The sequence below is a fragment of the Cajanus cajan genome, chromosome 5 (assembly GCF_000230855.2).
Source record: "Cajanus cajan strain Asha chromosome 5, NIPB_CcT2T_4, whole genome shotgun sequence".
NCBI classification, from domain to species: Eukaryota; Viridiplantae; Streptophyta; class Magnoliopsida; order Fabales; family Fabaceae; genus Cajanus; species Cajanus cajan.
In genome coordinates, this window is record NC_138521.1 from 3,176,311 (window position 1) to 3,199,190 (window position 22,880).

The 22,880-nt window shown below is 32.7% G+C and overlaps 4 protein-coding genes across 9 annotated transcripts; 1 reads left to right on the forward strand and 3 right to left on the reverse strand.

The window, feature by feature from the left end:
* The first annotated feature begins 2,108 nt into the window (after positions 1-2,108).
* Positions 2,109-8,344, forward strand: LOC109807253 (protein MODIFIED TRANSPORT TO THE VACUOLE 1). 2 transcript variants are annotated; one of them, XM_020369775.3, is made up of 5 exons: positions 2,109-2,648; positions 3,184-3,936; positions 4,307-4,462; positions 6,410-7,354; positions 7,913-8,344. In XM_020369775.3, exons 1-5 carry the CDS (start codon positions 2,442-2,444, stop codon positions 7,952-7,954), a joined length of 2,103 nt encoding a protein of 700 aa, XP_020225364.1. In that variant the 5' UTR covers positions 2,109-2,441; the 3' UTR covers positions 7,955-8,344. The 2 variants fall into 2 exon arrangements, with proteins under 2 accessions (XP_020225364.1, XP_082930870.1); XM_083074744.1 differs by lacking the exon at positions 2,109-2,648 and adding an exon at positions 2,759-2,963.
* A 647-nt stretch (positions 8,345-8,991) lies between these two features.
* LOC109807252 (uncharacterized) lies at positions 8,992-16,974 on the reverse strand. Of its 5 annotated transcripts, none has more exons than XM_020369772.3 (14): positions 15,343-16,974; positions 14,160-14,577; positions 13,581-13,672; positions 13,128-13,286; positions 12,597-12,933; positions 12,142-12,260; positions 11,986-12,058; positions 11,681-11,901; positions 11,531-11,587; positions 11,293-11,461; positions 10,697-10,819; positions 10,442-10,612; positions 9,508-9,567; positions 8,992-9,432 (listed from the first exon to the last, which is right to left on the reverse strand). In XM_020369772.3, exons 1-14 carry the CDS (start codon positions 15,459-15,461, stop codon positions 9,301-9,303), a joined length of 2,250 nt encoding a protein of 749 aa, XP_020225361.1. In that variant the 5' UTR covers positions 15,462-16,974; the 3' UTR covers positions 8,992-9,300. The 5 variants fall into 5 exon arrangements, 4 of the variants coding, with proteins under 4 accessions (XP_020225361.1, XP_020225363.1, XP_020225360.1 ...); XM_020369774.3 differs by having other exon boundaries at positions 9,524-9,567; positions 14,160-14,580; XM_020369771.3 differs by having other exon boundaries at positions 14,160-14,580.
* A 136-nt stretch (positions 16,975-17,110) lies between these two features.
* LOC109809418 (uncharacterized) lies at positions 17,111-19,091 on the reverse strand. The gene is made up of 5 exons (XM_083074745.1): positions 19,041-19,091; positions 18,487-18,557; positions 18,328-18,416; positions 18,156-18,253; positions 17,111-17,464 (listed from the first exon to the last, which is right to left on the reverse strand). The coding sequence occupies exons 2-5, from the start codon at positions 18,497-18,499 to the stop codon at positions 17,398-17,400; spliced, it is 267 nt and encodes an 88-aa protein (XP_082930871.1). The 5' UTR covers positions 18,500-18,557; positions 19,041-19,091; the 3' UTR covers positions 17,111-17,397.
* Positions 18,327-22,251, reverse strand: LOC109809332 (uncharacterized; the record flags this gene model as incomplete). Its single annotated transcript, XM_083074746.1, is given in 10 exon segments — positions 18,327-18,416; positions 18,487-18,557; positions 19,893-21,247; positions 21,397-21,494; positions 21,581-21,626; positions 21,754-21,908; positions 22,031-22,071; positions 22,074-22,118; positions 22,121-22,196; positions 22,198-22,251. Coding segments are annotated over 8 exon segments (699 nt in total), but the record flags the coding sequence as incomplete, so codon positions are not given.
* Positions 22,252-22,880: the final 629 nt, after the last annotated feature.

The window sequence follows — 22,880 nt, forward strand, 5'->3', positions numbered from 1 at the left end:
CAATGTATAAAGAACTAGCAACATACAACATGTAATAAATTTAACTAACCTATACATGTTCAAAACTTTGGTGTGTTTGGGGAAGTGATTTAATAGGGAATGAAGAAGAAAGGGGGGACTATCAAGGAATTTTTATAATAAAAAAAACATGTGTGTTTGGAGGAGTTGATTTAAGTGGATTTGTGAGAAGATTGTGGTGGGGCTCATGTGGATTTAATTCTACTATCCTAAGGGTGAATTTGTGTGAAATTTTTCACCAAAAAATGCGTGAACAAGACTACCCTACACTATTGTCTAAATAGTTAGTTAGTAAAAGGTAAAAAAGTAGTTGTTTAAATAATATATTTTTCATGAAAATATAACTATATAAAATACATTTTTAAAATATCAATTCCTCTCAATTTCTCACCTTATTATATTCTACCAAAATAACTACAAATTTCACATTATTTCTTACCTATTTTCTATCAAATGAGTTTTTTTTTATTTATTCCCTTTCATTCCCTTCAATTCTTCCCTCTCTCCCAAACAAAACATTAGGTTAGAAAACAACACATTTTTCATTAAGCAATTCACACCAAGGTCATTCTTCTCACGCTCGACGTCATTGAGATAGACAGTCTTTAGCTTGCTCATGCTTAACGGGTGGATGAGACAAAAAGATTCTATTACTCTCAAGCTTGACGTGGTCAAAACCTATGCCCGACCTTATTTCAAGCAAAGAGTCTTTGTCTAACTTACACTTTACATCACTAAACTAGCACCCGATGTCATTTAGATAGAGAGCTTTTCTCTTTATCATGCTACATGTTACTCAACTATGGTTTAATGTCACCAAGTTAGGAAGCTCCAAGGCTTCCACATCTGACATGACGAAGTCAAAAAACTCTCCTCAAACTCACGCTTGACACTGCCAACCCCACGCCCAACATCAGTGAAGCAGAGAACCCTTAACCCATGTCATGGTTGATGCCTTGAAGTTGCACTTGACGTGATGAGGAATTCTACACTTGGTAGAATCTAGATTTTGGCTCTCCACACTTGAAACTCAGGAAATCCACTCATGCAATGTACTAAACCATACATAAGCATCATAAACAACTCGAATTCAACCAGATTATCAACTTATAACCACCAATTGATTAAAACCATCAATTCACCTCAACATGCTTCAAAATGCCAAAGCTCACCATACACCATTTTTAATCTAAACAACTATGAATTCTAAGAATTTCTAACAACATACACATCACAAATCAACAAGGAAACGAGTTCTAACTTCCCTTGCCTCTGAATCAAAGGGAAAAAAGTTGAAGGGAGAAGAAGACTATCCCGAGCTAACTTTGCACGGAACACAACCATAACTTTGAGGTCTCTGATGTAGAGCTCACCAAGTTTGAATCTCTTCCCAAGAACTTAATCACATTCCGGGGAAGATCACTCATTCAAAAGAAGGTTTAGGAAATAAGAGGTTCTCTTAGACTCTAAAGCCCTTCTCTTTAATCCATCTGTATATGATTTCTTAAGAATAAATTTATGAAACTCAAATCTTAATGAAAACCTTATATATTTTTTTCCTATAGGTCTAACTTGACTTTTGCTCAAAGTCATTCCTAAACAACTAAAACTCATTAGAAATTCTAAAATTTTAGAATTTTTAAACAACTAAATCACAAAATCACCACAAATACAAAAACAATAGAATCAACAATAATTAATAAAATATTGAATGTTACATTTATGAGTTTACTTTCTTTTGAAATAAAAATATTATCAACACAAAATGTATAAAAATATGCGTTAGTGGTATGTCAAGAAAAATAAATTTTAAAAAAACATATAAGAAATATAAATATGATAAATAATGTCATAAAGATTAAAAAAGATAATATATATATATAATTGACAGAAAAATATATCTTTTACGTATGTTATTGAGATTTGATTATTAGGTTGTGATTCACTCGAAAAGATATATATTTTAAGTATCTTTAAAAAATATTAAAATATAACTTTAAAATAATTATTGTATATATAAATTTGTGATTGAATTTTAGTACAACAAGTGTATACAATAATATAATAAGTAGCATTAAGTAAATAACTTTTTTTCCCAGATGAAAGAAGAGGAAATCAAATTACTGTGAAACTTCATTCCACGGGTTTGTATTCGCAATTTGGTGCCACAAATTGTCTTTTCTTTCTTCCCCAAATCCCAAAACTCCGTCGTGGGGGGTTCGTGTTTTTGGTTAAATTCACATCAAAATTTGGCGACTTTTCAAACCCCTTATTGACTTTTCCATCGGGTCCTCCATTCACCTCACCCTGATCGATCCGTGGGTTTGATATTCAGAGAATAGCATCAACTTTGATCGCAATCAAGTTGGTGCATTTAAAATCTGAGTGGGCAGGTTTAGGGTTGTTGTGATTTGGGGAAAAAAATGGAATCGAGTCGAAGAGCGGTGGAATCGTACTGGAGGTCGCGGTTGATCGATTCAGCTACGTCCGACGAAGATAAAATCACGCCCGTTTACAAATTGGAGGAAATCTGCGAACTTTTGCGCACTTCGCATGTTAGTATTGTGAAGGAGGTTTCGGAGTTTGTCTTAAAACGTTTGGAGCATAAAAGCCCAATTGTGAAACAGAAGGTACATAAAAGCTCATTTGTTTTTGGTTAATGTTTCCTGCTTGAGGTTGGATGAGTTGGATCTGGGTACTACAAATTTTTTTTTTTTTAATGGGGTGTGGGGAATTTTTAGAAATAGCTGTTAGTGTTAGCATAGGGCATGAAAGAGATAGTGAATTTGAAGTAGTTGGAAACTTGGATTTAGCTTTGTAATTATACAGCGGAAAGTTGTAGTTGGGATATGAAAAGGATAGAAACTTGGATACAGTTTTAGGTACCCTCGGTGTTGATTTCTAATCAGAATCGGAGTGTTGTCTCGACAATTGGCCTAACAAAGGTTTGTATTACATGTCTATATATATTACCGAGTTGAAATTTTAATTCTAATAGAAGAACACCATCGAAGTACCTAATGAACTATATCCAAGTTTTGTCCATATGAGAAATGATCATAATGATTTTGAGGTCAGAGCTTGGAAATTGCATTACAAGTTCATTAATTATTTGTCTTTACTCTTTAAGCTGTGCTTTATATATATTTCTGTTTATGTTGGCAGGCTTTAAGATTGATAAAGTATGCTGTTGCGAAGTCTGGTGTTGAGTTCAGAAGGGAAATGCAGAGACATTCAGTGGCAGTTCGTCAATTGTTTCACTACAAGGGACAGTTGGATCCTTTGAAAGGTGATGCACTAAATAAGGCTGTGAGAGACACTGCTCATGAGGCTATATCTGCCATATTTTCAGAAGACAATAATAAGCCAGCACCTTCTGAAGATCTAAACCGGCGGATACAAGGGTTTGGGAATACAAACTATGAACCGCCAACAGAAGATAAGAAATCTTTTATCAGTGAGGTTGTTGGTATTGGAAGCGCTTCTATTAAGCAAGGACTTAATAGCTTAACACAGGGGCATTCGCTAATGAAGAATAATGATCCTGGAAGCTACAAGAGTCCAAATCTTCGAAGGTCGTTGACCAATGAAGCAGAACACAGTGACAGATATGAACCGGTCGCATATCGCAATGAAAGTCAAAGTAGTTTTGGAGTATCAAAGAATCAATCAACTGGTCCTTGGATTCAGGATTCAAGAATAAATAAGGTGGAAACAACAAATGGGGAATCTGGTGCAAGTTCTGTAGAGAGTAAGACAAGAGAGGAAAAGTTGTTGGAGACAATTGTAACTTCAGGAGGTGTTCGCCTGCAACCCACACGAGATGCCATTCAAGTTTTCCTAACAGAGGCTGCAAAATTGGATGCACTGGCTTTATGTCATGCCATTGAACTAAAGCTCCAATCTCCAATTTGGCAGGCATGTCTGTTATGTTGATGTTTCTATAAAAATATAAATTCACACATGAAAGACCATATAAAGTATAAACTTTACAAACATGCACTTGTTTATTTATCAAAAAAAATAAAATTGCGGATTAACATTTTTTTTCAAGTATTTTGGGATAACAATATGGTGGGACATTACATGAACCTTTTCTGGTGATAAAACATTTTAACTTTAATGGGTTTTTTTTATGTCTCTTAATTTAAGCAGCTATATCCTTTTTCCCCCCTAGTATTATACTGCCTTGCTATATCAGTTTACATACAAGTGGAGACTAAGAATTTTTAGGAGTCTTGCTGCATTACCTTCATTTTTTTTTAACTTATAGTGAAATCATTTTCAGGTTCGCATGAAAGCTGTTTGTGTCCTTGAGGCCATCCTTAGAAAGAAGGATGATGATCATTTTTCACCGGTGGAATATTACTTCACTGAAAATAAAGATGTGGTGCTGAGATGTTCTGAATCTCCCCAAGCCTCTTTAAGGGAAAGGGCTATGAAGGTACCCTCACTAGTCACTACCAATCTAAATGAATAGTTAATTTTTGAAAATTCCATCTTCTCTATCATTTTTACATTTTACATTTATTTCAAATAAGTTACCCTTAATGGCAGTAATGAAAAAAGTAGTGAACTAGGAAGAAGAAAAAAAATGGTCATTTAGAGTCTACTAATTTGTACTGAATTTCTTCTGATTATATATTTTATGTGGTACTTTGGACATCACCAAAGGATTATAAGCTGATGTTATGAATAGATTTGGTAGCATGCCTTTAGTGATTATGTGGCTTTGGAGATCACTAAGGGTCTGTTTGGTTTTTGAAAATATTTTCTGTTTTCATTTTCTATTTCTATTTTTTAAAAATCATTTTCATTTTCAAGTATTGAAAATTAAAAAATATGTTTGGTTTGAAATTTTGATTTCTATTTTTAAAAAATGAAAATTGTTTAGTTTAACAATTTGTAATAAAATTATTGTTGTGTAGGAAAAAAAAGACACTTCGTGTCCCTGTATATTTGTTTTTGAGGGATTTTGGAAGTAGATGATTCTAAAAGAACTAAGATTTAAAAGTAGGTAATTAGGTGAATTTTTTTACTGCAGAGAATGAGTAGTTTCAAAAATTATAATGTGTGTATTTCGAGCTTAAAGATAAACTAGTATTTTAGCATGTGCAATTCACATGCGACATGTTTATTATATATAACTAAAATTTATAATAAATTATATATAGTAATAAATTCTATATTTAAATATATAAATTTTGTATAAATAAATATTTTAAGATAATAATATTTTAGATTTATGATACATAATTTATATTGTGATACAAGTTTATTTTTAATTATTGAAAATTATTTTTAAAATATTAAAATTTAATTTATACTTAAATATGATAAGTAAAAAATTGAATTAGATAAATTTTTTTTAAAAAACTCTAAAAGTTCTCTCATTGAAAAAAGTGGTTAAAAACACTCTAACTAAAAAGAAATTTCTAAAAACACTATCTTATCCTATTTAATACATACAAGTGGACGTGTCAAATCAAAAAATGGAAATAAAAAAAAGTAATTGCTAAAATGTATTTCCTCCATAATAGATATAGACTTTCAAAAGTAAATAAAAATAAATACAACTAACTTTTTATTTTAAGTATCACAAAATAATATATAAATATAATTAGTACCATTTGTCTTAAAAAATGCATTTGACTGTGATATTGTTACCAGAAAGAAATTGGAATAAAATTATGAGAAAATAAACTAATATAAGAATAAGTGTTGCAAATAAATTGCCAGAAAATTGACAAAGAACTGCACACAATCTAAACAGGAAAACGATATAATTTTGTTTTCATATGAGCTTTTCCAGGAAAACGATATAATTTTGTTTTCAAAAGAAGCTCTATTTTGAAAATATATTTTCAAAGAAAATATTTTCTAAAATTAAAACTAAATGTATTTTCTCTTAATTTCTGTTTTCTTTGGAAATGAAAACAGAAAATACCTAAACCAAAAACAGACCCTAAGGTTTTTTGTTCTCAAGGTATTGGAGAAGAATGTATTTACAGGTTACGGATGGTTTGTCATGTGAAAACTAGTTAGACTGAGAAGGTAGGATGCTGATTATTAAAATGGAGTCTAATTGCAAAACAGTCTTTATAATTAAATATTTGGTGGATAGCCATGGATTATAGATACTGGTGATGGATTTATTCTAAATCTCAAACCCTTGTAACTGTGTAGATGTTTCTTTTTCTTTGTCAATTATGCAAGAAATGAATTACCTTATACCAAATATGTAAGTGTTTTTTAAATAAAAAATCTAAGTGTTATTTATAATTTTTTAATATTTTAACAATAATAATTAGACTTCTTTGTAAATGTGACCTAAAATCTTTTAAGAGGAATCACTGTAATTTAATTTAGCACGTGGTTCCTTGATGAACAGGTTACTGGTCTTTTAGGTGGAGGCCAACCAAATAGCTGGGCAATTAATTCAGAGAAGGCTGTAAAAACAGAAAATGCTACTGTTGCTGAGTTGCCTGACTTGATAGACACGGGTGATTCAAATGATTATCATGGAACCAATGACACTGTAAAGAGTACAGCTGATCAAAATATAGCAAATTTGACATCATCCAATCCTCCAGTTGATGATTTATTTGGAGATTTTAGTGGCTCTATTAGTGCTGTTCAAGAATCAAAAAGTGATGATGATCCTTTTGCTGATGTGTCATTTCACACTAGTGAGAACAATGAACATACAGATGATCTCTTTTCTGGGATGTCTGTTGGTGGTGATAAACAGGATGATCATGAGAGTCACAGGCAGGGGAATATAAGTGATCCTCAACTTATTGACATTTTTTCTTCCAATTCTGAGCAAGAAAACCATAAGGAGCTTGTTACTGATTTAATGTCTGGTCTGTCAATGGATGAAAATACATCAAGTATGAAGCAGAAGGGAACATCTCCTTCCCTGCAATCTGAATCTTTATTTTCAGGTTTAAATAACCACATCGCTGACAATACTTCAGGTGGCATATTGAACTCTCAGCCAGCGGGGTTCAATGCAAATCCCATGTTTTCTACTGGTCCTCTGCCTTATAATTTACAGCCTGGTTTCATGCTGAACCAACCCTATTTGTCCCAGCCTCTTAATTACGGTGCCATGGGAACTCTTTTGGCCCAGCAGCAACTCTTAGCTACAATGGCTAATTTCCAACACCTTAGTAATGTCAATGCGCGAGATGATGGTTTTGCTCAAATGGCTGGACCCAATGGAAGTTCACCTTTGCCAGACATATTTCAACCAAATTTGCAAACTCAAACACCTACCTCAATGATCAACACTTCAAAGAAAGAAGAAACTAAAGCATTTGACTTTATCTCGGTAAGTTTTTTGTAAGTACTTTTCAAGTACCTTTTGTTGGTTTAACTTTTGTTAAGGGTCTGGTTTGAATTTAATGCTTTGTGAAATACAGATTTGTTAATATTAAATTTAGCTAGTTTAATGAAATTGAAGTCTGATTTATCTTCAGAAAGAAGCCAATTGGTATTTTACAGGCTGTTCATGAAATCATAGGCTTGAAACAAGAAATTCATGACTGAACATATAGAAACGCATGAATAATTTACCTTGTTAGATCATGGTGTTTTTGCTGGTTTGCATTTTTTTGGTTATATCATGCCTTTTTTGCTGATGAATGAAGTATATTAGGGTAAAATCTGTTAAAATTGATTTAATAATCTGGATTATTATAATGTCACTAATTCTCAGTCGGTTCCCATCTATGCATCGGATGGGTGATTTTCAATATTTAATGCATTTAAGTTTAATAAAACATAAAGTATGCTTTGGGCAGAATTGATTGAGATGATATATATTTATCATAGAATGCTTTGTTTAGCGTTTGTTGGATTGACATGATCACATTGTTTATGCTTGTAGGATCATATTGCCTCCGCACGTGATTCAAGGAGAATGATTTAAACTATCGATCTTGTGCTGTTGTGGATGATATTTACGGTGTGGAATTGCTCGGTTGACTTTAATAGAACAAACGTTTTATAGTTCCTTACCTGTGCAAAAAGTTGGTTTTCTCTTGCCATGATGGAGCATTATAAATGAGAATTCTACATGTCCATGTTGATAACAAAGTAATAAAATGAGAATACATTTTGGACATGGAAGAAGAGATTCAAAATGGTTGTTTTTTGTCATTTAATTAGATTTTAGCATGGGAATGTTGTGTAGAATGCTTTATTTTCACGAGTATGTTGCGTTTGTAGTCAATGGTTGAGATTTTGCAACTGTAATTCAGGCGTCAAGTAAAACACAACTCAGATTTTGCAAATGTCTATTCATATTTATTGGTGTCAACTATGTGTGATGGATAGTTTTATAGGCGCACAGGAAAAGAAACCAGAGCTCAAGCTGTATAGGAGAAAGAACAGCAAAACTATTAGAAAAGACAAGCCTTGAGGAATGAGGATGATCCTCAAACATGTTATACTGCTCCTAATGAGAAGCTCCATGGATTATAGCTTTGGAAGAATCAGATTCTCTAATGTTTTGAATGCCATGATCAAATCAAATTCTAGATTAGTCTTTGATAGCAACCATTTCATTATAAAGATGAACTCCGATATCAAGAAAATTATTGATAGTTTATGCGGATGCGAATCATGACCCAAACAGTGGAGATACGAATACGTACTTTCTAGATTCATATTTTCTGCTGCTATATAAATCAGTATTTCATATAGCTTAAAATATAATATCGACTTAGGAAATCAAAATAAGCATCTTTAATTATTAGGGTGAACTCCTATTTATGAACCCTATACGTAATCTTAAAATCAATTTGATACGAGGTTCGGTGAGGGGAATGGAGCTGGCAAATAGGGTGGATATGACTGAAGTAATTAATCAACATGGATGAATCTGCATTTGAACTTTCTCAAACAAGTTTTGAGGGTAACTGAATTGAGTATAGCAGGGATATATAGACTGAAGCAATTAATCAATAGGGATGAATCTGCATCTGCATTTTGCCAAGCAAGCTGTGAGGGCAATTAAATTCAGTATTGTAACATCCATTTTAACGTTCAAATAACGTGATTAGAAAATCAACAGGGGTGAATATGAAGTGTTTTTTTTTTCTTCGGTCACTAATTATGGTATTCTCACTGCCATTGAGGCGACACTAACTGCTATGGACACTGTTGAAACTTGGAATGCCTTTGAACTAACTGTCCTCTTTAAGGTTTGAACTAAACCACTATGAAGTTTGATTGGAATGATTAAGCACTAAGCTAAATATATCTGAGACTTGATCATAGTCCAGAAATGGTTGCTGGTTGATCTTCAAGGTCAAACTGTGCCAAATGTAACTGATCAGCCATCTCTCTAGTTTGCTTTATTTGCTTTACAACATCCAAGCGCTCTGAAGAATAAGAGGAAGGTATCTGCAGACAGTAGCAAGCATCATCAGTAGCGTAAAAGAAATAAAAATCATGATGGACAAGGCAGCAAAAAGTTACCAAGAATGGCATATACTTCTTTATAGCTGCTAGGATAGCTGCATGGCCTATAGCTGTTACCTGTTAACATGATGAATATCAACGTTTAATTGAAATACTTCGGCATATTTCTTCTACGTGTAACTATTAGTTATACTGTATTATGATTGCACATTTAGCTAAAATCATATAACCCTTTGTTTGGATTCCAAAGGAGGAAGGAAAATTTGTTCTATTCCTCTCAGTCGCACTTTCTTTCTCACCAGATTTTGTTTCTCAGACAAAGTGATCATCGATTCAGAAAATGCTAAAGTGGGTTTTAAAAAAATGTTAATATATGTTAAAAAAAGAATTATACCTCGTATTAATGGGTAGTTTAGCATGGCTTTAAAAGTGGGGTGGTGTGTGTGCCATGTGAAAAATAACATTGAAAATTCATCTTTCAATTTTTCACTCTCATTTTTAAGCGTTTGATCCTTAAATAACTTGCATTCTACCAAGTCTAAGTGTAAACTCTTTCATCACACACATAAAATAAAAATTAGCTGATATATATATATATATATCTCCACATTTCAACAACCCTAAAGTTTATTAATACATTTAGCAACTAGAAGTTAACAATAATTATTTATTCAACAGTGGTACCGCTTGGTTGTTGTCTCCAGGATATTTCTCTCAACTGCTAAAGATCAGAATTCGAAATCCCCCTTATGTATGGTTATGTTAACATGGAAAACATTCAACAAACCAAAGCAATTGAACAAATTGCATTTTAACAAAACATCCACATTCAAGTTTTGTAATTTTGGGTTCACTATCTTAAACACAGCTTTTGTCCTTTTCTAGTCTAATATTTCTACACACCAAGATGATAAACTAGTTGATATTACATTCAAATAAGAGGAAACAAGTAAACTAAATCACAAGTATCCGAAAGGGTAAAGATGCTCACCGGAAGTAGCATCAAGATTGTCACCGGAATTAGCACAATTATGTCTGTGATAGTTCTGTTCAGCCTCTTTTGTTGACTTCCTGAAGGCTTGTAGCCATGCACTTTCCTTACAAGTAGCTCTAAGGCAAGCATGATGTCTATGAAGAGCAACAAAGTACCCATCCGGAGGTCCTAGTAAAACATTCCACAGATTAAGAGCCTAGAGTCAAGACAATCTGCAGTACATTTACCAGAAAAGATGATTAGAAATCTTACTGCACTTGTGGATGCCAACTTGGTGCTGTATCTCTTGATAAAACTTTCACGCTGACGATTTGGCTTGTCAATGCAGGAATCTTTCCCATATGTTTCCTTGTTTGTGATTGCTGGAATTGGAGCCTATGATCAAAAAAATGAGAAAAAAAAAATGGTTACTAAAAGGAAGGCATATGTATGACTGATGTTTCCCAAAGTTGACACTCAAAAACACTAGTTAAAAAATGTAGGTTATTGGTTTCCTATGGATTGTTACGCACCAAATCTTGTGCAAATATATTTGGTGCAGAATAGGGAATCTTCTTAGCATGTAGCATGCATCCATGACATGCAAAAAGCATGTGCAGTAACATAGCTCGCCATTTTCTGAATTCTATATTATGCAATTTACATCAATAAAACCGATCCTCTTATCAAAATAGATGAGCTGAAATCCCAACACAAAACAAAAATCAATTCAAAACCTAGTGAATGAATTCTAAACTTGAGCAGTGAACTCACACAAAGCATCAACTTACATCCCTAGTTTAGTAAGATAATGCATTTCCTTAACTTAGTATCTATCATGTTATAACAAATAATGCTACCTAAGATACCTTTTTGAATATACAACTGTTTCGAGAATTACTCTTTGGACTTCCTTCTGTAGTTAAATCATGTGACATCTGCTGCACTTCATACACCAGAGGTAACTTGGGTCCATTTATATTTCCCATATATGACGTGTTGTCAAATGCAGCATGATCCACAATATTTAGTGATTCACTGCAAATAGGCAATATTCAAGTATCCACAATATATAACAAGTAAAAGCATCCTATGAAACCAGCCTACCCTGATTTGTCATATGCAGCCCAGTGATCTTGCAGACAAATACTTAGCAGACCCTGACTAGGAATGTTGAAAAACATACAAGGTTAATAATAACTATAGGCAGACAGAGAAACTTGAACTAGTAAAACTGATGTATAGATTAAATATTACCACTGAAGCAAGTACATCCGTGAAGCTATGCCCAATGACTGTTGAGTTGAGCGATTGAAGTGCGCAAACCCAGAGAAAACATCATAGCACACAGTAAAAACTACAGAAGAAATTATCTCTTTCTCTGCCTGGCGTGCATTATGTTTTGGCCTTTGCTCCTTGCAGTTTAGTTGAACATATGAAGCATAAAAATCAAGCCATCCTATCTCATCAGTTACCACCTAAAGACAGTACAGGTTAAAATTAGTGACATTTAATCCCAACATAGAAAAGGTATTCAACATTGGCTGAACTAACAAACTAACCTCCATGAAACACTGATACACTCGGATTGAGGAAAATTCAGGATAAATGAAAAGAATGCCACATTCCAAGTAACTTAAACCAAAGCATTGAATCTTCATATCAGTATCTTAAAAAAAGAAATGGTTAAAATGTAACAAACGAGCAAAGAGGTCAACCTGAGGAAGTCCTTAACTATTCCGTCAAGATCCTTAATGCCCATTGCTGATAAAAATATTCTAGTCCTTCTTCCAAGATATGTAAAAAGTCCTAATGTGGCCAAACTATCTGTTGGAATCTGTAGAAGGTACACCATAAACAACTATCTGACTTCAGAATGATATATAACCACTGCACCTATAAAATAACAAGATTAACAGACAGGGTATTTAGCAGGCATGCGATCATGTAAATCATGACTAGGAATGTATTCTCTCTGTTTCATAACACTGAAAAAGAAAAATGCACAATGATAAAGCATGTTCTTCATAATGTCCATCTAAAGAACAGGACTAATATGTATTGCTTAAATGTTTCTGCCATCACCGGGTATGAGCAAAATTTCTTAAGTAGATATTATACTCAGATTAAGTTCTATCAATTCATGAATTTCTGCATGAGTCTGCAAGTTGACCTTTTGCTGAAAATTTTGCTTCTTTGAAGTCATGCTTTCTTCACTGAAAGCTTTCAATAGTTTCCTATGGGCCAAACCGATCCAAAACTCTAGGTCCTCAGTTTTATCACTGGGAAAAACCTTCCCACCAAAATGTGACAAGAAATTTAGTTCAAATCCTGCCTCAGTTGCTAACTGATGTAACTTGTCCAGAGATGCAAGACTGAGTGAAAAATCCATGAGCTTGACCAAAACATCTTCGAAAGACAATACAGGTAAGTGGCAGCAGCTGCGCCTAGAGCTCAATTTCACCACTGCACTACAACAGGTTATAGCCACAATAATTCCTGCAATACCGCTGAATAGTTTTCTGTCAGGCTAAATTCCTTCTCCTGAATATTTGGCGAATCTAACAAAAATGAATATAACACCATCAACTTGAAGAATAACTTTGGAAGTCAAACCAATGCGCACATTTGTTGACTAAGAAAAAGGATTTTCAATCCAAGGTTCAAATATATGTTTCTGAAAACTAAGTTGTTTCAAACAAACCTTCCTGCATATTCCACGGACCACTTTTTTAGAAGTGCAATAAAATATCCTGCTATTTGCGGCATTTCAGTGTCTCTAAACCACTGCACCAAATATGGATGCTTCATTTTCAGTCGAATTTCAATGTGTTCTCCCATTTGATTCATTAATGGACTCAAACTGAAACCAGGGAGAAAAAGTAACTCAGATATGAGCGATGCTTATATGAGTTATATCAATTGTATTTGACAATGTCACGTTTACTATTACTAGTCATAACTTGTAAGGGAAAAGTGGAAATAGTAAATATAATATAAAATGATGCACAATTATTCTTCCAATCATAGGGTTGATAAAAGTTTAACTTGTTACATCTCTTGTATATATGTCAACTTTATCATTTACAAGAAAAGAAACCTTTCATAGTTAATGTTATTTAGTAAGTATGCAAGAGAGAAAACAGTAAAAGCTTACATCTCTTTAACAGGGGAAGATTCATTTAGTCGGTCGTGTGAAAGCAATATCTCCAAATCAATTGCTGCTTTCATTAAAGCATAAACTGCAACCTGTGTGAACATGTCATCAGTTATATTTTCTATTGGATCCAATAAACTATTCATGATAATTTCTCAGGGAAGAAAATAAGTATATGCACCTTTTCATTAACAGGCTTATATGCAAATTGCTGGCTAATAATGTATATAAAAAAAAAAAAATTAACTTGTTGGACAAAACTACATATTTCTTTACTAAAGAACATTTTGCGGCATATACTCCCTCTGGAACTAAATATAAATAATAAATGTTTAAATTTTTTGGACTAGAATATATGTAAATTTCAATCAAATCAACTTTATTTAATACTTTTAATTCAAAAAATAATTATAAGATAATACATAAGAGCACTATCTACAATAAATGTGATTAACGATATTTTATGAAATGTAGTATATATTTTTTAAGGAATCATGAAAATTAAACACATTTAATTAACTTTTTTAATCTGTGTGAAATTGGTCTTTTTTTGCTTATATACAGGTCCAAAGAGAGTACCTGATAAGCAATACGTCTATGCCACTCATGCACATCCTTCCCAATCCAAGCCATTGCAAGAGCAGGACCACTCCTTGCTAGTCCAAGCGAGTTGATAGCTTGCGAAAAGCTCCTAGAAGATTCATGCAATAACCACACAACACAATCCACTCTATTAAATTCCATTCGCTGACTACTGGTACTGGATGAAACATTGGTAATCTCATCTGCTTCTTTGCTTTGATCAGTACAGGAAAAATGAGTCTTAGTTGACGCTGTCAATGAGGAACACTTCTTTAAGGAAGTGTAACATACAGAAAAAGATCCAACTAACAGGCCACTGTTCAAAGAAGTATTGTTTCTCTCATCTAATCCATTTGAATTGACATGTTGAAGGGCGTGAGCAGTTGTTTTTCTTCTGATATCTAATCCCACGGATCTGCTGCAAGAAAAAGCAAGGGATGCATGAACTTTTCATGATATGCAGTCTTAAATTCATAACTACGTAACATACATCGTAGATAATAATACAAAGATATTAGCTGAAAGTAGCTACTAATATAGGAAGCTGCTACTTGATTTCACACACAGGGACACTGAGACAATATACATTTATGATAATGAATTTTTATTTTTAAATCGTTACTATAGGGCAATACAACTCACAAACTTGTCGGTTGCCAATAACGCATTATTACCAGGACATCAAGTGCAGCAACTCAAGATAAAATTTGAATTTTGTAGAAAAGGTCACCTTTCAAGTTTCAATAACAGGTGTTTTTTTTTCTTTTCAAAAAATTTGGCATTCTGATTAAACGATAAATGGTTTATTTCTGAAGAAGTTTTAGTAGAATGGGGAAATAAAAACAAGAGAAGCTTAAATTCATAAGGAGGCAAAAAAGGGGTAGCGAAAGAATATATACCAAATATGGAAACTCATTCTCAAAACTCAAAAAGTTAGTAATTATCCTCTTCATAACCTGCACAAATCCTAATGTCTGTATGATGAAAAGCAAATTGAAGTAGCAAAATCTCCAAAATGGAAAAGATTGTTCTTCATCTTAACATTAATATGTAATGAGTTTAATAAAAACATAAATTATTATTCATTCTTTCACAGGACGTAAGGGGTCATACTATCATTTTGAAGCGTTTGTAACAAACGTTAAAGCAAGAAAAAAAAATAAAAAAAGAGGAAGCTTACGAGTAGTTGAATAGTTGATGTTGCAGATTGAAGTGAGTAGCCATGGAAATAGGAAAAGAGAAGAGAAAAGGGCAAGAAACATCGGTTCGACCAGATAAATAATGAAGGAGCGGTGTCATCGAGGCACAGAAAGAGAGAAAAACAAATTTATAAACAAATCATTATCCAATGCCCTTCGCATTTAGCTCCTTTTGCTTCCTAACTTTGCAAACAACAAAAACCATAACATAAAACCACAAAACAAAATTAATGTAACTTATATGAAGTTGTCGAAACAAACTATAAGCTTGAACTCAAGGGTGCTTCATGCAAGTCAAAGTCAACACCAAACATTGTTCTTAATGAAGTGTCAGGTGGAATTGGAAACATATTCGCTATCAACACCAAACATTGTCTTTATTCTCATAACCATTCGTATTATGTTCGGGGTTTTGCGTTTAATACCTCAAATGCACCTACCTCAAACACTACAACATGATTTTACTTAAATTTGAACTACATTTTTTCAAAGACAAATCTCTTTCTTTCGATTTAACTTTTAATTAAAATTAATTTTACATAATTAAGTTCCCCTTGAGATATCAAATGATTATAAAATTGTATTAATCCATAGTCGTACATAAAACACCAATTTCGTGTTTATTTTAATTTCTTTTTTCAAAATGTAATGATATATTTCTAACATTTTTCTTTTTAAATAATAACTATTTTTTAAAATTTGAGTTAAACAAAACACTAACATTTGGCAGATGCGAAAGATCCGAGTTTATTAAACTGGATGCAGCCTTTTGCTACCATTTGCAGTCACCGTGGCTAGTAAACATTTTTTATTTTGATTTTTTCTCTGTTTTTTATACAGGCAGAGTAAACATCATTTGTAATTAAATTAAAAATTAATAAATTATTGACCTTTTAAATATCATATCATATTCAATTTAAACCGCGCAAATAATTCGACTTGTATTGTATGGCCAAATATTTACACGACATAAGAGATCTTATTCAAGAACACATTTCAATATCATTCTTTACAGTTGAGAAGAAATTATAAATGAGTATCTATTGACAAAGTTGTATTAACTTAGAAAATTCGAAATATGTTTCTCATCTTACAATATTTTTAAAAGAGGAACTTATCAAACTCCACCGAGTATATTTTTAAAAAATATTTTAGATATAATTTATTAATATATTCTAACTAAAAAAAATTAAGTGTAGATTAACAAACTCCACAATCATTTGCTAATTTTTTAAAATGAGTAAGTTAAAATACTACATTTGGGTGGATTTTTAAAATAATTATATTTATAACTTGTTAACTTATTCTTTCTATAAAAAAAAAATATAAGTCGGTGTAAGTTTGCAAACCCCTGTTATAAAAATAATAGTTTAACATAAAATAATAAAAAGCTTGAGTATAACAAAACATTAAATTAACACGAATTTTTCATATTATACATGTTGCATGATGAAAAATTGACAAAAATATGCCAAAAAGTAATAGTAAATTATACGCCAACTTTATTGTTTAACATTAGGTCTATTTGACTAATAAAATGCTTTTGATTGAATAAAAAAGATTAAAAACTTGTTTCGAACCAATTCAAGGACGGGCTCAACAGGTCTTTTTGGTTGAATAAACCAAATAACTAACTTGTTCATCAATTTATCGATTGAATAGACTAATCTAATCCGGTCCAATTTTTTCATCATTGCTAAGCACTTTTACTTTCACTCACTGCATAGTTTTTAAAGGACAAAAGCCACGAATGAAATGCTCTTTGCATCAGTTATCTTCTTTCATATAATCATAACCACGTTTTTGATAGAGGGAAGGGAATGAGACAAACAACCTATCATCTTTTGTTCACTATCATGCTATTCGAATGGCACCATTGCATACTCAGTGCATGGTTATACATTACTTATCAAATAATTGAAATTTGAAGACAAAGGAAAATAATGGCACTATTAAAACTTAACCTCAAAAGTACTTTCATTCTTAATTCTTCGGGTTCATTGGTCTTGATTATCAATTCTCTCGGTAATTTTCCCTCAAGGAGTTTCTACTTTATTTTCCTTGAAACCAAGTTCAGCCAAGTCTTGCTTTGCCATCAAGTTCCTGTAAGATGCCAATTATATAGTTCATGGACAACCATTTATAAAAAAATTAGTCAAAACAAACCTAAGAACTATATACACCAAAAACAATATCCATAGCACAACATATCAATATTTTACAACGAACAAGAAAACAGATCAAAGATATCCACTAAAATCACCAACTTTGTTACTTCAAATTTCATCTTAAGAATTATTTTGGATTATATAAGATGAGATTCCATCATTTCATTGCAAAACGGACAACAAAATTATACAAAATGGGATTCTACTAAAGACTACCATCTTGTTAAGCTCCCACAGTGTCATAAAAACAATACACATTACAGAACAACAAATGACAAAACTACTACCTAGGCACAAAGATTAATAATGGATGCCAGAGGAATTACAGGAGTTAATCCTCTATACAGTGACCCTATGCCTATTATTGTCTTTTTTGGGTATAAAGATATGGTTGTACGTGTATTTTCTTTTATTTGATCTAATTGCATAGTTAATGTCACAATTAATGTAAACAAGCACTGCTCACTCGAACAAATCACACTCAAATTTAGAATGATCAATTCAAATCTACTAAGTGGTAACTCATAAAGTTACACAACAAGTTTGATTTCTAAAGAGTAGCCTACTTAACGCGAAATAGGAAAAAAAGTGCATTAGAAGTTGTGACTATATTAAAAAGAACTGACTTGTCCATGCGACACTGGAGGTATTTTTTGGAGAATTGCCTGCATTTCTCAGACTGGTGTGAAGCGGTCTTCAGACAGTTGATATATTCTCTTTTCTCCTAAAAAGAGGCGAATAGAGGAATTAGGAGAAAGGCATAATGAAAAAAGAAAGATATAAGTTAAGATAGCATACTAAGTCACACAAGTGCATGTGGTCCAATGGGAATATCCCCTTTTCGGGAGGCACTGGACGGAGCCCCCTATTGCCACCAAATGCACCGCCTGCACCATAATTACACCCAACAAGTAAACATCGCAATAACAATATTTCAAGTGAAGGAGAATCACATACCTGCGCCACTCATTTCTAGAGTTTCATGCGTCTCACAAATTTCAACTCGATTCAATTAAATACGGTGCACCCTGCAACAACCAGCAGCCAAGTTTTGAAGCATCAATATTCTTTTACCTTTTGGGGGTTAAATATTAAAATATCTGTTATCTATAGACCTAGACATACAATAAACTACACATTTCTCTATAGTCTTTAGGATGCATATTTTTTTTTGATTATTTTATTCTTCAACTGATTTTATAAACCATTCTTTAATTCTTTAATTACAATAGTTATTATGAAACATATTTCTTGTGAAACTCTTACCACCTCAACACATATATAATAACAATGTAAATAAGCTAAAGAATAAAATTTTCAACGTTGGTAGAAGGGTTCACATAAAACCTTCATAATTGTTCTTTAATATCCAAAATAATTGAAAATAAAACTTGAAAAGTAAAACTTAAGAGTTTACAAATTATTTTCAAAAGAAAAGGTACAACTCTAAATACATATAAAAATTTATATCCTAGAATTCTCTACCCCGATGTCACAATACTAGAACATACCCACAATTCAATTGACATTCTAGATGCCACTCAAAACTGGATCTTCCTCACCTAAAACATCCACAAATTATACGGTGAGAAAATAAAACATTTATATGTAAAACACATACAAACACACCACAATGTAATCTCATTAGAACTCATTATATAATGAAATATTTACAATCATTTGTACATATCATAATTCTATCAATCATGCATCAACTTCACATCACAATTTCACAATCACACCAATCCATCATAAATCTTGCAAATAATACTATGCTAAGGCCACGCCACCCCTGTAGTAGCCCAAGGTCGTGCTCACCCCTGATATAATAGGGTGCCAAGGTCACGTCACCTATGTAGCATTTCTTGCCCAAGGTCGTGTCACTCCTGACATAAGTGATACATATTAATTGCCTCACACATCCCACACTATGTCAAGATCACGCCACGCCTGTAGCGTCACTTACCCAAGGTAGTACCACCCCTGGTCATAAGTGTGAGGAACCACAACCACATTCACATTCACATTCACACAACACATACACTAAATCCACACAAAGGATTCACATATCCCTCAAGCAAATCACCATGAATCCACATCTAGATGATCAATTCTTATCATATAATATAACAATAACATTTATAAATTAATATAAAACCCAATTGATTCACTAATTTAATAGAATATTAAATCAAATAGTAAAATCTCCTATTTTTTTCAAAACCTAACTTACACGCACTTTTATACAATTTCTTCTCTCAGATCATCATTTTTACAAATTAATTATATATTCATAATCCTAAACATATACAGAATATCATAAAATTATTAAAAACTCTACAAGAACTCTTCTCCACCCGTACCTCAATAAGCAGCAGCTGAAATTAGAGCAGGATCTGGTTGGTCTACTTCTCTAGGTTTCCCTTGATTTTCAAAAAATGTAAAAAGAGTGCCAGAACGCTGTATATATAGGCATCAGGAGTGTCCGGAACGGGCCGTTTCAAATCCGGAACGGGCCGTTCTGGACTCTTCGTCATGTGTAAAATTTCACGTCCAGAACGGCCCGTTCTATAACCAGAACGGGCCGTTCTGTTGTTACATTTAACTCATAAATTCCATGTCTGGAACGCCCGTTCCAAATGAGAACGCCCCGTTCTCCATCAAAATTTGTAGGAAATTTTAGTATTTTGGAACGGCTCGTTCCACTTTGGGAACGGCCCGTTCCAGTTTGGGCTTATATATAGTGTCCAAGACTCCTGGTATCAGACAAAAATTAAAAACCCTTTGACATATCAGTTCTTGAAAATGAATGTAACCAACACTGGGATCAAGAGGAATATAAACATTTATCACCACTATGATAATGTATTGTTACATATCTGCAGCTACGTCTAACTTCTAACTTTGCTAAACGAGCTAAAACTCATTGTTTTACCCTTACTCCCTTAGCCCATGATTCCTAAGTCAAGAAAAAAATATTCATGGTGTAATAATTAAAGATATAAATCATCGTGCCCATGCCAACTGCAAGGAAAAAGGCATAAGCATATAATGCAGGTATAATTGATCATCTAGTAGTATTCATCGTGTTTCCCATGGAGATGAATGAATTTGTATTAAGACCGGACACAACAAAACGGTCGGCGTTATGAGGAAAAGCTTTGAGCTTTCTTAGCCTTTATGCTCGAGGATGCTGAATGATTACCAATACTTCATCTTTGAAGCTTTCATTGTGAGAAGTAGAAGTTGGCTACACAGGAAGATAAATCAAGCCAGCAAAAGCTTATACAATTACAAATTTGCAAACTTTTAGACTAGATTAATTCTTCAATTATCTGTTTTGAATATGAGAATGAGACCTAGCATTCTAAGCTTATCAAAGTGATTATGTTAAAAGGTATAAATTGGGATCCTTGTCTTCCAAAAAATAAGGCTTGACAGAAGAACAAGTAGGGGATTCAATCCTAAAGAGAGGCTAGATTGCAAACATCATTTACAACTGATTTCTTACGACTATACCTGAATGTTTAGAATTCATATATTGAAAACATTTTTGTTATAAATGTTCCGAGGCACAGTTGCAATCTTAACTTCTGCACCATGTGAAGATGGAAAACTTGCAATACTGGATATGGGAGGCACCAGGGTCTCGCCTGTACGTTTTGTGGTAGGCATAACAGAGAAGTTTGGTGCCAAATCTTGTGACCTGAAAATCCATCTGTAGGTAAAGGAATATATTAAGAGCTATTTAAGGTTAGAAAAATGATCATATAGTTGGAGGAAAATCATATTGAGTGGTTTTTTGCCAACAAATTTTATAAAGTTCAGAGAATTCAAGTGTTATTGCACTGGAACACAGATATACACACCCAATTAATCTACGCAAATATGCAGGATTGTGCCCACTCTCTGATCAATAAACGAAGCCAGTAATTCTTTGAAGACTCATCCATGTTCATATATATCTAAAATTGATGAGCTTGTCAAAGTCATATATTTATATATATCATTGATCGTTTAAGTTTATAAATAGAAACCCGAATAATAATACCACAGTTTCTACCGCAGCTACTATTTGCATTGCACCCTGAAATTTCCTACACAAAGGAAAGCATGTCGACTATTATTATTTAAATATGAATTATTGTTTGGCTGCATGAGTGAAATATATCTATTCATTTGGAAAGAAATTACTCATACAATTCTCAGATATATGGCACTTACTTGAACATTGTGTACTTTTTATACACAGCATCATGCATTGCTTGAATATCCTCATTTTCGATAATGCTCAATTGTTCTTGCAACACTAATAGATTTTGGGATATATGGTGGAATATTATTTAGAATGAAATAAAATAATTTAGTAGCAGAAGAACCTGCACATTTGATCAATTATGAATTAGCATCAAAGAATCATGCAGACTTATTGTTAATAAAAAATATAACAATTTTTACCAGTTAACTTGCACATTATATAGATCAGCTAAGAAAAACTTACAGAGAAGTATGGCACACAAGCCTTGTAACCAACTAGAGTGAGTAAAAGACACATGCAAGTGCAGCAGTTGAACGAGGTTCATTTAAAAAAAAGACTCACACATGATGCAATAATCATGAGAAATGAGCAAAAAGGAGACAAAAGCAGCTATCTGAACTAGCACCCCCTGTTACATACACCCCAAATGACATCCACAAAGAGCATGCCCAAAAATTGAAATAAGAATACCGGCAAGAATAGTGTCATGAGACCCAATTAGGTAAATTTTTCACGCAAGAAAATACAACTATACACATTCACCCTCACTTTGATCATGAGTTATCCATGACCTATTATCTATCATAAACTTTTTTCCGGGTATAATATGATTATTTCAAGTCTAACATGACCTATTAGTCTATTTAAAAATTTATTTTATGTTAATAATGTTAATTAAATCAATAAATTTAATTTTTAAAAATCAATAAATTTATTTTTAAATATGTTACTATGAGTTATTTTTTATTTTGCATGATAATATATAATTTACTCAATATTATTAAAATTAAAATTTTGAAATATACACAATCTCACAAAAAGAGGAAAAAGTAAATTTTTTTAGAGAAACAATTCATGTACAGTCATATATGTTACATACACATAAGTCGTAAGTTTATAAATTTATAATGAAAAAGGATAATCATAAAAAAATATTTTAAATATTTCTTGTACCAGTCTTATCTATGATAAAATTGAGTTTAGTTTATAGCTCAACTTTCCGGAGCCAAGACAGGAGACGCGGACCTCAAAATGGGAATATTGGATTGAACTTATGATGTCAAGTGTGGACCTCGGCACACTCATGACATCG